We start from the raw sequence: 16783 nt of genomic DNA on the forward strand, positions 1-16783 counted from the left end.
AAGTGATTATTTTACGAATATTTTATTTTTCCCGAATTTATAGCTAAACAATTACGGTTTTTAAGATAGCATACAAACTTCAAGATGGCGGGTCCACAGTAATAAATGATTATCGCACTATAGTGGGTAAAAATTAAACTAACATGGCGGCAGTGTACTCTAGCAGATGAAAACTACATGGCGGCCTCTAGCAGAAAAATACCTGATTGCATATGTGGCATCATACCAGTTGTGTGTGTGTGTGTGTGTGTGTATATATATATATATATATATATATATATATATATACATACATACAAACACACACTTAGACATTAGTGTTGGCTTCCGTGGAGAAAGGATCTGTAGTCTTTTTTTTTTCTCTCTCGCCGGGTTTTAACAGAGGACTCCGAGCTCAATGACGTGTGCTTTAATTAAAATTAGATTTTTTTATTAAATTAAAATTTCCCTCCATTTTTCTAGCTCAATAATTACGAATCTACAAGATGGCGGTAATTACATACCTAATAATCCAAGATGGCAGAGTGTTTTTATAAAAATTCTTATTAATTAATTTTTCATTAATTATAATATTTTCCCGATATCCTAGCTTAAAAAAATACGGATTATCAAGATGGCGACCATAAAAATTTAAATGGATACATAACAATTCAAAATGGTGGCCATGTCATTTTAATTGACATGGTCATAACCTCAGCGGCTTATGTCGGCTTGCTTTTAGAACTGTTAAGCCGCATTTAGGAATTTACAAGCTTTTTGTTTTCATGACGAATAAAAAGGGGAAATTTCCCCTCAAAACGGTAAATTTCTCCTTGAATTAGGGAAAATTCCCCCCTACCTACATTTTAAATATTTTAGGAGGATTTTTTTCTTCAAAAAAACGAAATTTTGGCGAATTGTGCGCAATTGTTGGTATATTTAGAGTTTTTTTTTTGGCTAATTTTGAGGTAAAGGTCAAACGTCGTCATCTGATACTCGCAGTGACGTCGCTATTTAAGATGGTGGTCGGACATACATAAATATACATTCATATACTACTGCACTCCAACTCCAAACGTTTTGCGAACCACTGCACTGCCCATAGAACCTTCAAATTAAGTACCAACAATAATTATTGGAGTTGAGAAAAAAATGTAATTTTAGGTTCAAAATTTTTTTTGTGTTTCTTTGCTATTTTACAAATTTAAAAATGTCAAGTTGTTGAGTGTGGTTGTGTTGAAACTGACCGAGGCGACGCTTGGTTGTGTTCGGTCGGCGCGGCGGCAGGAGAAGAAGCAGCGCATACGCGCGTACCTCGCCAACAAGATCCTGCTGGACGAGGTGCAGCTGGCGACGGCCAGCATCGAGGAGAACCTGGAGAACCGCTGCAACCCCGCCGACGAGGGCCAGGGCTGGGACTCGCCGCCTCCCCCGGGGCAGGCCATCAGCCTGGAGCAGTCGGCCGAGGAGATCCTCAGCGGCGTCAAGAGGAGCGTGGAGGTGCAGTACCTGGTGCCGGGCCGCGAGGACACCAGCACCTCGGGTGAGAACAGGGTGGTGCTCGTCCAGCCCGGCCCCGGCGACCAGCCCGGCCTGTCCGACAACTACCTGTTCGACCCCGTCCTCATCACGCAGCCCTCAGGTACGTCCGCTCCCCTCCATCCTCCTCCATCCTCCTCCATCCTCCTCCATCCTCCCATCTACAATCCGATTGCACGACTCATGTCACGTTCCGCCTGAGACGAGTGTGCAAGAACCGGCCAACCACCGTGCGAGAAAATTTTCTATAATATCAAACAGGTTAAGACGGGTTTTTTAACTAATTGTTTGTGATTATATTTGAACAAATTATTTAAATAAAAAATGCAAAAACTGTAAATGATATTTGAAAATTAAAAAATATGCAAAATTTCATCAATGTTTTCTTATGACATTATCACGTAAAATTATCGTTCATAAACCGACTTTACAGACAACCAGTGGCGTGCCCAGTATTTTGCTCTGTGAGGGGGGGGGGGGGGTCAGGCAAAAGGCTAGGGCCTTTTCCGGGGGGCCTGGGGGGTATGGAATACCCTCCATCTAGGCGGGGGGTCCGGGGGTCCTCCCCCGGGAAAATTTTGAAAAATACGTGTTCAATATTGCTGATTTAGGCTATCTAAAAATACTGGCCGTAACTTCATAAAAGTAATTATTTATTTTTTTCATTTTATGAATTATATATTAAAATATTTTTAGCCCAGGGGTGGGGGGGGGGTCCGGTCCCGCTCGTCCACCCCCCTAGGCACGCCCCTGCAGACAACCCCCCTTTTTTTTATAAAAGCTTATTTCTAATACTACTCCACAAAAAAATAGGGGTTATATATATATATATATATATATATATATATATATATATATATATATATGCTGCATTTTAATGGTAACAAACAATTTTTAATAAATTGCCGTAAAACAGATACATTCAGAACTACAAAAATAAACTAACGAGATTTTAGGGGATGCACAATAAAACTACTTGAATTAATTTGACGCCGTCCCTGTTGCCTGATCTGAATTTTACGTGAATTAGAAATGTTTTGATTAATTTTGATCTCAAGGGCGGGGTTCCTGGCCTCGTGGCTGCAGGCAGGGACGCGTCGACAAAGGACTCCCCGGGCTGTTATGGCCTCCCAGGACGCCTTATTAATAAAAACACACACGTACTTTTAGCTGGTTTATTCCGTCGCACACTTTACACTTTACACGCTCACGTAACTGGCCGCTTCATCGTCGACCTAAGCTCCACGCACGCCACCCTCTATTGGCGGACTTGTTACGGCCACACGGTAACCTGGTGGCAAGTACGTTGATAGGGGTTGTTCCCGGCGAGTTGCGAGTGGGATGCTCGGGCGAACGGTAAGTCTGTTCCTACCTACGTGAAAGTCTGCGGAACGCAACGTGAAATGCGTGGGCGACTGGTCATACAAAATTATTTAATACAAAACACTACACTACAGTCACTGTGGTTAGTCCCGGGTTCGGACCAGATCCGGGTGTCCCACACAGGTGGTTATACAATGGCGGCTACTCCGCGTGGTGGCTGGGGCCACGTTACGCTGGGTACGGACGCGGCGGAATCCGGCAGGATATCGCACTCGCGACCGTGGCACTTCCCAGTTAATGACTCGTCTTAACACTTAGGTTCGCGTTTGGCGCAGTGCCGCCCCGCGTGGGCGAAGAACTAATTCCCGAGGTGGGATTTCACTAGCGTGAGGCGCAGGTGCCACGAGGGGTCACCTAATTGATTACGTAGCACACTATGAAAGCCCGGTATCGGGCTACACATTATATTAAAGGACCGTGCGAAATCTCGAACGGCCGATTCGGGCCGACCGGGGAGCTGAATGAAACGGTTTGACTATATTTACCTATTGTAGTGACTGGTGAAGTTGGCGCGAAAGTTGACAGCTCCCCGTGCGTGGGCTGCCGGCCCTGGCGAGTGCTGGATGGCGACTGACTAACCTCCCTGGCCGCCGGGGCCAGGGAGGGGGGAAATTCCGCGGGAAACTGCGGAGCGCGGGAAGATGATTTCGGCCAGTTTTGTGAATGATCCCAGTTTACAAAATGATTATTAAATTAACATTAATTATTAGTTATTTTACAAGTATTAGTTTTTGTTTGTCTTATCAAATGCATGAACAAATTATTTAGTTGCGCAGTGCCACACCCGGCCGGGCGCTTTGCACACGTAGGGGGCCGTGACTGACGTCACGCCGTTCGGGGCACTGCACTGTGTTGCACGCATGGGCGCGTTCGAGGCGCGGCACTGATCAGGTGTTGAGGACACATAACGGCCTGTGCTCTCAGAGGGAGCACTGACGGCGGCGTCAAATTTTTCTGACCCATTCATTTTGGTACAAAATTTTTTTGTCCAGAAATAATAATAATTTAAAACATTAAAATATTTATAATTACAACATTTAAATATATTTTTTTTCATGATTTGAATTAAGTTTTGGTTAAAGGCCACTTAATTCCATGATATAATTTGCATTTCGGTGTTATATGGTGTATAACTTGCATTTCGGTGTTATGCGGTGTCTTGGCATGATTTTCGGTGTTATTTCGGTTTTATCGCAATTTACCATTGTCATGTCCTGCATTTGCCCTCGGCCCCCTTGTGCGAGTGCTGCATGCTCATCCCTGAAACGAACATGGCTGCCACAGGCACCGCAGGGTAATTTTACCTAGTATCTATGCCCAAGCTAGTTATCCTGTAAGATGGTGATGCACCCGGCGACAATAGATAGTGCCTGCTGCAGAATGTAAATAATTGAAATTCATTGTGGCATTTCTCAGATAAGGAGTGGGCTTCCGCTCGTGTTGAGAGCATCCCGAATTCAGAAATCAGCATATTACCAGGACAGTCAGTGACATATTATAGAACATGTTGCAAAGGTTAAATCCGTAAATATTGACTTTAGTTATAATGTAACCAACTTGTATATAAGCGTGGCTTGCACTGTACTAGCGAAGGAATATTACCCCAGAGAAATCTGGTAGATCAGAGTGCTAATCAGGGACTAGAATGTTACTAACTCAGTTACAGTTACAAATACTCCATTGGAAATGCAACCCTGTTACAGCTACAAGTTACACTACAGAATAGGGATGGGAAATATAGTTCTTTGGAACGAACTAGTTCGTTCGGAACTAGTCACTTCAAAGACTAGTTCTTTAGGAACCGTTCTATTGAACTACATCGGTCGCGGACTGTATCGCGGTTTCCAATGTTTAAACAAAATATTCCATACATTACACCAACACAATCGTTACAGACTTTTTGTTTTATGGGCATTTCTTTTTCTATAAATAAAAGAGGCACACAGTAATCCGATGCTTGTAAACAATATCTCCCATTACAAATGAGCGACTATCATATTGTTTTTCTTTCACACACTTCTTACATTTTTGAATGTGTATTAATTTATTTTCTGCAAGTAAAGTGCTTATTTTCACATGTTTACAAAACAAAATAATGGTATAGTGTTTTCTCATCTGTGACAACCTAAGCTGATTTTTTTCGTATTAGGTAAGTTTTATTATGTTTCTTTAAATTTTAGTGTAGTTTTGTAATGTGTGGTCTATGTGTAATGAAAGTTTAATTTCAGGTTGTATAGGCTATCTGAAATTTAACGTAATTACACTTATTTACGTGACACGTTTTTTAATGTCAATATGTAATGTAAATGTCTAAAGAATATTAGATAAAAATTAAGAGTTCACGATCGTCAAACGATACATCATTGCGCAAGAAAGAACGAAACGAAAATAATGACCGACAGCCTAACTACGCAATTAAATAAACTTACTGTGTGAACTATCTATGTCTTTGAACTAGCTAGTTCAGTGTGTATATGTACTCCCTTTCTCTTCGGTCTTCGTAGTTCAGATCAGTACTTGGAACGTCTCTGCTTGGAACTGAGAACTGACGAAGCGATGGGGAAATATAGGTAAGGGGGGGGGGGATGAGACCAAATAAAGAACAAACGTAAGAGAGGGAAGAAAGCAAGAAAGAAAGACGTGACATATTGGGTGACAGTGGTTTGTTTGGGGGGGGGGGGGGGGGGGGTGGTTTATCTTTCGCGCATGCGCAGTAAGGACCAAACAGAGTAGGAGACGAGAAACACGCAAAGAACGAAAGAACGATTGTTTTTGGTAACAGCCAACTAGTCACCTAGTTCGCTCGTCAGAACAGTTCCAAACGAACTGGTAGTTCGCGAACTACCCATCCCTACTACAGAAAATAAACCAGTTTCAGTTAGAGCTTAGAGGTGGGTTGTTACAGCAATTTTCAGTATCTGTTCCAACCTGATACTGATACAGCATTGTACCATGTTACAAGTCTCTGATACTTCTGTATCAGACGGTCCCAGGAGGTAACAAAGCTCCGCGTACGCAGACCGTGCGACCGGAAGGAGAATCTAATACATTATTTATCACGCCTGGTAATTCTCTACCTCTGATACTCTCATGCCCGCCTGATACAACCAGTATCAATCAGTTCAACATTCACTGCAGTTCGTCCTGGCCGTGTATCACCATGTTGCGGGCTGTCATGCTTTATAGTTAGTATCTTTATAGTGAAATAAGGAATGGATAAGTGCACGTAAAAGACTTCATTTGTGTGAAATTTTTTCACGGAAAATAATGAGTTTGCTAATTGTAATTTGTGTAAACAAAAACTGAGTTATAAATCATCGACTAATTTGAAGAAACATTTGAAAAAACATTGATATAGTATGCTCACTAATGTACCAATCTGTTTTTTTATTTTTTATTTTTGATAAAATCGTGAATTTTTAATGTATAAAAACACTAGTTACTAATTGTTTTCGAAAAAAGAAAGTCCATATGTTGATTACATCTGTTATTAGTGTCAACTGAGAATTTATTTGCATTTTCATAGCTGTTAGGTGCACAAATATAAATATTATATCTTGTATTAATGTACTTTTTAATATTAAAATTTCATTAGTTTTATTATTGAACGAGACGGTGCACGCACTGCGCACTGAGCGTACTTTGAAGTAGGACAATAAACAAAACGACTTGTAACCAGGGCTGCCACTCTGATATTCATGAAAAACCTAGATAACCTACAAAAAAACCCAGACACATGGGTAAAAAACCCAGATGCGTCTAAAATGCTATCGTTGAAAATGTTTGCGTACTAATTCAAAAATATAAACATAACTGGTTTTAATATAAAACAATTAATTACCTTACAAGACTGAAAACGGTTAAATACAACCAATACAAGAAAATTACACTGCAGCAAAATGGCTGTATAAGTAATTCTTGGACCACCACATATCATAAAAAAACCTACAAATATATACATGACAAAACAAACACCATCACTGCATTCTTTAAACCGGTAATTGTTTTTATAAAACTGCATCATGTACGTTAGTCTTTATTCAGAGTCTGATTCTACAAGATTGGTTTGAAGGTTAATTGTTGCATTGGTTTTGTGTTCTGCAAGCCTCTTTGAAGAATGTGTCTAATTTAATATTCGACTTAGCTTCTTGAAAACTAGTTTTGTGTTTATATGTATTTTTGTGTGTGAAACACATAGACTTGTTTGCATTTATCAAACAGATATTGCAACAGATACAGTAGCTACTACCTTTATTATTGTTTTAGGTATAAAAATAATTAAAATTATAAAAAACCTAGAATTGTTGGAATTCATTATTTAAAAACCCAGAAACCCAAACACCATTGGAAAAACCCAGATCTGGGTGGAAAAACCCATGAGTGGCAGCCCTGCTTGTAACAATATCGCTTTGCGCCTCTCCTTCAAGGCTTCAACGCCTTCCCCTGCGCTTCCTCCCCTACATTCTTTCCCTTCTTTATCCCTTATTCGTCGTTCCTGCTCCCTCCCCTTTCACAAGCTCCGCCCAAGTGACCGTCATCTGCGATCGGGTACTGCACTCATTGGCCGTGGTGTTGTTCCAGGTGAATTCTGAACTGATACTAAAGTCTCTGATACTTTTCAAGTGTACTCGTTTGCCGTTCCTGATACAGGCGCGTATCAGTGACAAAGTATCAGGTTGATACTTTTCGACCCACCTCTAGTTTCAGTTAGGGATGCAGCATCGCTCTTAAAAACATCGATATCACGAACATCGATGTTCAAACGAAAAAGCATCGATGTCAAAAAACATCGTTCTGACAACCGATACATCGATGTTTTAACCGATGTTTTTAAATATCAGGAAAAACATGCCAAAATGATTTAAACAGTGGCGAGGCGTGAGTTTTACATGAGGGAAAGCAACAAATCCGTTCACCCCAAAACACGGTCGAGGGGAGGGTGGCGGTCCGGGGGCCCTCCCCCGGGAAAATATGGATTTCAAGGTACAAAAAGGTGCTATTTAAGTTGTTTTCTTAACTGAAAATTGACTATTCCAAAGGTAGGAAAATTGACATTTTTTTAAAATTATAAACTATTTTTGAAAAATAATGTTTGGCATACATTATTCTGATAATAAAATACCTACTCTACATTATTTATATACTAAGTGGGAGTGTAGTATCATCGATAGCTGGTACAAAATATATAAACAGACAACACATGACAAAGTAAGTACTTAAAATAAAGAGAAGAAGCTCATAAAAATGTACTAGAATAGTAAAAATTAAATATTGGTATTTTTTGTACCAACACAAACGAAACTATCTTCATACGTGATCAGAAACTCTGTTAACTGGTACGTAGTTATTCACAGCCACCCCAGCGAGATTGCAACTCTCGAGCTGGGATCCCGTATCCGCCACCCGCGGGACGCGGTCGGTAGAAGTTGGCACTGCTAGGCCGCCTCCCGTACGCCCACAAATCGCCCACGCACTGCCAGCCTTTGGTTACCCAATAGGGCGCAGGGAACTCCCAGCCAACAGCCCGCGAGAGAGATGCGCGCGCCCCGAGAGACGACCACCGACTGAAACGCCTCCTCGCCACCTGCCCTGCCGAACTGTAGCGGACATAGCCGAAGCAGTCGGCGGAAGAATTCCACCGTCTGCTTCGGCCATGTTCGCTTGAGTTCGGCAAGAAAGCGCTACCTTCGTAGCTTCTACCACGTGTTTTTACAGCCAATCCCCTCCTCGAACCTTTGTACCATGCCACCCCCCTTCCGAAAGGAAACTACTGCGGCAGCCTTCCTGCTGAAAGCGGTCCTACCAGCGCTTCTAAACCTAGCAACGCTTCTAAAACAGCATGTTTTGTGTGTCGACGAGTTCTTTTCTTATAGCGCACAGTGAACAGTATTGGGTCCCAAGAAGATAATGTAAAAAATACATACACCTAACTGCACGAGCCAAAGTAAAATACTATTCTGAATAAAATATTTATTTAAAAAATACATTGTCTGCAAACTGCCTGGGCAAGCACTGCTTGCCTTGCTTGCCCTGACGAGACGCCACTGGATTTAAACTATAGTATGTAGCCAAAAACCATACCTACTACAGATTCCTGACCACAATATCCACAACCTATTTACAGTCGTGTCTCGTGCAGAACAAAAACGCGAGTGTTCGGCAGTCGGTTCAGCATCCTCACAGATTTTTATGATGGTGGCGATATGTCCACCCTAGGTTCCACAGCCGACTAGGCTTCCAGTCGTGACAATCTCAACACTGGCTCTCTACGCATCAAGAACCCCAAGCGGAAACCGTCCCCCAAACAGTCATCCTCCGATGACTCTTACACCAGGGCTTCTGCAGCACAGACAGCTACGAGAAAATACACCCTTCAGGGCGCATCCCACCCACTCAAGCTCCGGAGGAACACCACCACTCAACCACCAAACCAAAACCAGAGTAGTCTTAGCCCTATTCGCACCGAGAACCCTACTCATCTTGGCCCTACTCACAACGAGCACCCTACCCGTCTTGGCCCTATTCTCACCGAGCACCATCCTTCTCGGCCACCGAAAATTCCCTCGATCTACGGTCGCGGGTCACTGGGCGACAAGCCCATGGTTTTCCTTCGCTCTTTGGAGCAACAGTCGGGAACTTTTCAAGTGCACCAAGCAGGGCACAAGATCCGATTCGACCCCTCTACACCTTCAGTTCACGCATCACTTCTTCAGCTTCTTATTGAAAAGGGGGATGGAACCCTTTACCTATCCAATTATGTCGGCCTGTAATGCGAAGGCATTATTTCGGCTGCTCCAAGGACTCGACACTCAAGACATTTAGGATAGTCTGGCCTCCCAGGGCTTCCACGATACCAAGATCCGGAAACTGGGTGACCCCAAAATCTCCTGATCGCCGGAATACATGCCACTCTACTTGATAACCCTTGAGGGCTGCACACAGGAATGAGAACTACACGCCATTCGCCACATCGGCCCCTTTGAGGTGAAAACAGAGCACTACACACCAAACGGCCCTACTCAATGCTCCAACTGTCAGTGGTATGGTCACTCAGCCCGGGCCTGCTACAGGAAGCCTCAATGTATGATGTGTGCCAAATCCCACCTTAGCAAAGACTATCCTCACCCGCAGGACCGCACCCCTAAGTGTCCTAACAGCGAGGGCCCCCATGTAGGTGGTTCACAGTTGTGCCCTCGAAGACAAGCTTGGAAACAGGCAAGCATTATGGCACCGCCACTTGCGTCGAGCTCCCAAGCTCCTATCTTTAAGACCTCAGATTTTCCGGCCATACCATCTGCTTCATTCCCCAGCGAGGCACCTCTGCCACCTCGCACTTCATCGCATTCTTGAACCACGGTAAAGGGACCTCCACCACCTGAGTCTCCTGCGGTGCAATGACCTATGTTGAATTCCGGTCTAGAGGCTCCGCAGACATTTGCCGCCAACCTTCGGCAGACCAGCAATGTACCTACTCTTGACACTACTCAATCGACTACAGCTGCGATCTCCGACATGTTTACCTTCATGCAGGAACTGCATCAACTACTAGACACTTTCTGTGTGTTCTTACCCATTGTGAGGGCGGCCGTCCACCGCCTGAATGGTGCACGTACCACTGGCGAGAAATTCCAGATGTTCGAAGTGCTGTGTTCATTCTTTGATGGCAACACGGCTTAAGGTCGCTACCTGGAACATGCGCTCTCTTGCTTGTAAGATGGAGGATCTTCTCGAACTGCTACAAACTCGTCACCCCGACATCATAGCCCTCACCAAGACATTGCTCACCCCACACCATCGACTGTCACTTCCCGGCTACACCATCTATCGCAAGGACCATATTGGCCCAGGGGGTGGGGTCGCACTACTCGTGCGTTCCTCTCTCCGATGCCATGCCATTTGGCGGCCTCCTCTGGACACCGTCGAGGCGTTTGCAATCCACCTGCAGAATGTGTACACTACGACCACCATCATCGCAGCCTACATACCACCTGGGCATCGGTTTCCCATAGCGGACATGGTTTCCATCTGGCACCTGGACCAGCGTGTTCTTTTAATGGGGGATTTTAATGCCACATACCACCACTGGGGCTGTCCCACAACCAACCGCAGAGCTGCCCATTTCTACTCCTACCTACGTCTCATGCCGCTGTGCATATTTCCCCCACAAGAGGACACATACTATCTAGCGGCTGCCAACCGCCTACCGACTATTCTTGACTTTTTCATTACCACCAGCAACCTCACGATCACTTATGTTACTGTTGTGCGTGTTGGTACTTCGGATCACTATCCAGTTATCGGCCACATCCACCTTCAACCTCTTTTTCGTAATATTCCCCCCAGGTTCAACTTCCAGCAAGTTAACTGGTGCCAATCCCAGCAGCTCATAACGCGCCAATTACTCCTGGACTTCTCCATCTGTACTCTTCGAGATCTGGACCTTTGGGTCGAACAGTTAGTGTCAGTGATCAAATCTGCAGCAGCAGCCTCCATCCCCCTGAAGGACTCTGTGGCACATGACAACCCCATCCCATCTTATTTGCTAACACTACTGGACATTCATAACCGCATTCGAAGACTGGCAATGCACACAGTACCCACTCCACCAGTGTGGCTACAAGATCTTGCGGTCACATTGTCGAAGTCTGTATAAGCGGTGGTGCATTCTCGAAGAAGAACGCCGACTTCGTGCTATAGCTCGCAGGGGCGATACATTTTGGGCCTTCGTTCGCCGCCTCAAGGCCTCCACACCAGAGGTGCTTACCTCTGGCGGGCGCACTGCAAACACTGCAGAAGAGAGGGCAGACGTGATTGCAGAGCAACTCGCAACCACCTTTTGTGCTGTACCCATGCCACTTTTGTCATCCTCCTCATCATCATCAGATGATACACTGCATGCTGCCGAACCCGAGCTCTCACTTGTGCTTCCACCATTGGCCCCTACACCGGACATTAAGCTTGTCACCCCCCGCGAATTTCAGATGGTCATTTCGGGCCTACGCACTTCGATGGCCCCAGGTAGGGATGGTATTCCCAATGCTCTTCTGGTGCATCTTCCGCGGGCAGGGATTGTGTACCTCACGAAACTCTTGAACAGCATGGAAGACTGCCGTCGTTGTGACAATCCCCAAACCGGGCAAACCCCCGGAACTACCAAACTCTTATAGACCGATATCCCTTCTCTCGTGTCTCTCGAAGATCGCCAAATGGATTCTCTACAATAGTCTTTCCACCGTGGTGAAAGAGAAACGCTTACTTCAGTTTGGCATCAGGCCCAACCACTCAACGACCCATGCTCTCACTCATGTGACCAGAGTTATTCATACCGCAAACAGCAGCGGTGCAGTTTAGTGCTGCTGGACCTCAAGCGTGCATTTGATTCCGTTCACCACAGCATCCTCATCGCGAATCTGAAGGCAGCAGCCAATCCCCACCACCTCCTAAGACGTCTCCATTCTTTCCTCAACAGCCGCACCTTTTACATTAGAGTGGAGGACTGCATCTCTCGACTGCGCCCCATAACTGCCAGGGTCCCACAAGGATCACTGCTCATCCCGCTCCTCTTTTCTCTTTTCATTCGCCTCATCCCTGTACCGAGGTTCACGACAATCACGTTGTATGCATATGACACGGCCTTGATTGCGTGCAGCTACACGGATGAGCAACTCAGTCATCGCCTACGCGACTTCGGGACCATCAGTTGCTTCTTTACATCCATCTGCATCACACTCAACACAAGCAAGACACAAGCTGTGTATTTCTGTCGCCTACGAGATGACCACATACAACGGATTACACTCGGTGATGCTGACATTCTTTGGCAGCCTACTGCCAAATACTTAGGAGTCATGCTGGACTCACACCTACTCTACCACACCCATCTTGTTCCACTTCTCACTTACGCTGCCCCCATTTGGACTACCACCAGGCGAACTGCCTTTCGCCCTCTCTACGTTGCTTTCTACCTTGCACTTCGGCTTCTCCTCGGACTGCCCAGGCGAACTCCTCGGCACATTTTGTTAGAAGAGGCGAACATCCAGTGCCTCCCCTACTACCTTCATCATCAAGTTGACTGCTTCGCCATCCGACTTCCAGCCCACCACAATCCCCTCATCCGGGCTTTAGCCATACCTATACCTGGTAGTAACATTGCTCCGTTTACAGCAGACCACCTCCAAGAAGATTACCAGGTTCATCTCCATGACTAGAAGATTGGCAAACAAGCCTCCAAGAACTCGGCATGATGACAGTGGGTTTTTATGCCGGGACCTCCTGTTTTTGCCACTCATCAAGACACCTGACTCACAGGAATGTAGTATTCACCCACGCCACCTAAAAAAGGGTGAACACTAGAACCAATGAAAAATGGCCCCAATAAATTAATAAAGAATTTCCCCAACACTTTTCACAGTCAGTAGCACCATACCTGGTGGGAATGACTGACAATGCCTCGGACTAATGAATGCAGGCCAAAAAAAAGCAGGAGTCTAGAATTTGGTGTGGTGCTTTCTGCTCTCCTCTCCTCACTCTCACTCTCTCTCTCCTTCCTCCGGAGCAGACTTCGGGATTACGCTTTGGAATCCTTCGCTGGAGCGGCCCTCGGGATAACGCTCTAGCATCCCTCTTCCCCTGGAGCGGCCTCTTGAGGATTACGCTCTAGGACCCTCCCCCATGGAGTGGCCTTTCGAGGATTACGCTCTCGGACCTTCCTCCTGGAGTGGCCTTTTCGAGGATTACACTCTAGGGCATTCCCTCTTCCTCTTCCTTGTTCCCATGCCTAGTAAGAGGGCAGGTCGCAGGCATCTCCGACACCACTAACATCCGAGAGACAAGGAGGAGCAGCTGCTAGTATACTAGCAGGGTTACTTCACCAGCCAACCTCTTTTGGTCGAGCCGAGCCCTGCCTACTTCCCCATTCATTCATACCAGTTCTCCCCTGTCCCTTACTCTCCAGACTCTTCCCCAACCAGGTCCCCGCTCTTCCCACACCCCAACCCTTCTTTCGCCCATAAAACTCTGCAGTAGTACCCTTATTCTGGTCGAAATCCCCAACCCCCATCTCGCCGACCTTCGACACCCTACTCAGCGAGCACCCACCTTGCGACCCGAGGCTGCAGCCCCTCTCTACCCGGCTGACTGCCTGACTACAGGAACTGTTCGGCAGTAACGACTGAGAATGTCACACTCTGGGGGGTTTTCACCCCCCACCTCAAGCCACTCCAGCACCAGACACTGTTGCCAGGACACATCAATTTGGCGCCCAATGTGGGGCCTGTGTCAGTCTAGATAGGCTGAGGACCACGACCTACCACTGCTAGAGCTTCTCATCACAGCCAGAACCACACCCACTTCCAGGAGTGAAAGAAAAAATACCTGGTGGCACCCACCCACTACTATGATGGCATCATCACAGGTCACCACATCAGATGGCAGCATCCAAGAAAGAGCAAACATCAGCTGTGTATGCTGCGGAGACACTCCCCACCAACCCTGCTTAAGGGAGGCCGAGCTCGACAACAACTCCCAAGACTTTATCTACATATGCCGCTCCTGTCGAGAGCAATTACGAGATCAGAAGCCAACCCCAGTAGTACCCCCGCGATGCTTCGCCCCTGGGTGTCCACAGACTGCTATTCTTGTGATGACATGCCAGAGCTGTTTTCGGGAATACCATCTCTCCTGTCTAGGCTGGGAAGGAATCCCACTAGACCTGGCAGAACTATCATTCAAGTGTGAAGAGTGCATGAACCCTCAGAGTCCTGGAGTGCTGAAGGGAATGGAGACCAAGGTTACCTCCAGACCTTTAGGGGACAAGACCATGAAGATCCGAGTCAACAAATCAGACAGTGGGAAAAGGCACTACAATCACAAGGAATTCACCACACCGAATGTATCGACCATATAGAGGAATTACTACTGGGGGAAGCGGCCCGGTGGTGGAAGAACCACGAAGCATTATATGACGACTGGGAAGCCTTCACCTCCAGCTTCATAGATAATTTCGGCAGTCAGACCCATATAGCTGAACTCACTTCACAATTGTTTGGTAACAAACAGAGGGAAGGTGAAGATGTGGAGAGCTTCATCACGTGGAAGAAGAGACTTCAAGCGATTGCACCCCAACCAGGATGCCAAGGAGTTCCTCCCGACTGTCCTAGAACTCATGAGGCCCAATCTACGGCCATTCCTAAGGCATCCACTACTACAAGACTGGTCAGAACTACGCTGCCGAGCCATGGCAGTACAGTGAGACTACCAGGAGACTTGAAACACGAGTGCCAACAAGACCAATGTCTCGCCTGCCCGGGAGAAGGAGAAGACTGTCGCTCAAAAGGAGAGTCCAAACTGCTGATTCTGTCCTGGGAGGTATCTGAATGCAGACTGCCCGGTCCGAGGCCAAGGACCAAAACCCCTGAACCAGAGGACCAACCAGGAAAACCTTTAAGAGAAAGGCATGCAGCCTCCATAACCTTTCCCGATAGGAATAAAATGCCTCAGGGCAGTCAAGGAGGCAACAGGGAAGCTGGACAAGTAACCAGCATCCTCCAAGAACTACCTCAGATTCTACCCCGCCTCTCGGTACAGCTTGCTCATGACCAAATATATGCCCTGTTAGACTCAGCTGCTACAAACAGTTATGTTAAAGCCAGCTCTGTCAGCTGCACTGGTGCATCCATAACCCCCATATACTACATGCCCAATTGGCACAGAAAGGCGCCCGACTGACACTACAAGGCCGGTCTGCCTTACAATGTCAAATCAGGGACAGGGAGTTTACAATATGCTGTCTAGTAGCCAAGGATCTACATGAGGATCTAATCCTGGGACAAGATTGGCTGATCGAACAACAAGCCGTCATGGACTTCGAGGCCCAGAGAATATGCTTTGGGTAAGCACCTCGCCAGTCCCTCTACTGGGTTACCAAGCGGGGTAGCGAAAAGGAGGTCCCCACGTTGACTCTGGAAGACCTCCAACAGGGATTCTCCAAACCACTGCAGCAACAACTTCTGCAGACCCTGCAACCTTTTTGGGAAGTGTTTAACGGGATACAAGAGCCAGTCTTGTCAGTCGTTATCCGATAGAGCGCGCGGGTATCGCGAATGTGCAGCGCTCGGCTGCGGCGAGGCTTACTCCGCGCGCGGGGTTGCCAAGTCGTCAGTCGCGCGCTGGCAGCTGTCGCAGTGCCTTGGTTATCTGCCTCCCTGCCACCCGATATGTTTCCTCGCGTCCAGACACCAGCTCCGCCGGGATCCACGGCCTTCACATGCTGTGCGCGTGCTATTTTACATACCTTTTCAATTAAACAGTTGTCAACTACAATTTCTTCGCTGAAACAATTTATTTATTTGGGATTTAGTTACTATTTGAATAGTGGCTTACAGCGAGAGATTCTGATGTATAATCTCGGCCCGGGTATGATTTTGTGGTCTAAATTCGAGCATAAACCGAAAACAATAAAAAAATAATTCCCAGTCTTATAACTCTATTCGATTAAAAAACCGTTCACTCGATAAGAAATAACTTTTTTTTAATTGTACTAAATACTTTAATAAAGTAATGTCTTAAATACTTCCTGAAATGTACAAGAACAAACACTATATAAAATTTTATGCTGTATTAAACAATGATACTCTGACCAGAGTTTATTTGTGTAATTTTACAGAGAGTTCACAAAGATAGTTTTTATGTATGCACATTAATGATACCGTTGAAAGACACCATTAAAAAATGTATACAATATGTGTACTATTTAAATACCTAAATATATTAATTACATATAATTTAGCATAACATTAAAGATTGAAATTAACATGTTGACATACGTTTTTAAACAGAGAAATTATAGTCTTTCAAGCAGTTTCACTGCTACGATACACATAAT

At 45.7% G+C, this 16783-nt stretch overlaps 1 protein-coding gene across 1 annotated transcript in view; it reads left to right on the forward strand.

Moving 5' to 3' along the window:
• Positions 1 to 16783, forward strand: part of LOC134539219 (uncharacterized) — a 134434-nt gene that overhangs the window by 88472 nt on the left and 29179 nt on the right. Inside the window, exon 4 of the mRNA XM_063381006.1 lies at positions 1267 to 1621. Coding sequence (XP_063237076.1) covers positions 1267 to 1621 — 355 coding nt within the window. The remainder of the gene's footprint in view (positions 1 to 1266; positions 1622 to 16783) is intronic.

The sequence above is a fragment of the Bacillus rossius genome, chromosome 15 (genome assembly GCF_032445375.1).
Source record: "Bacillus rossius redtenbacheri isolate Brsri chromosome 15, Brsri_v3, whole genome shotgun sequence".
NCBI lineage: Eukaryota > Metazoa > Arthropoda > Insecta > Phasmatodea > Bacillidae > Bacillus > Bacillus rossius.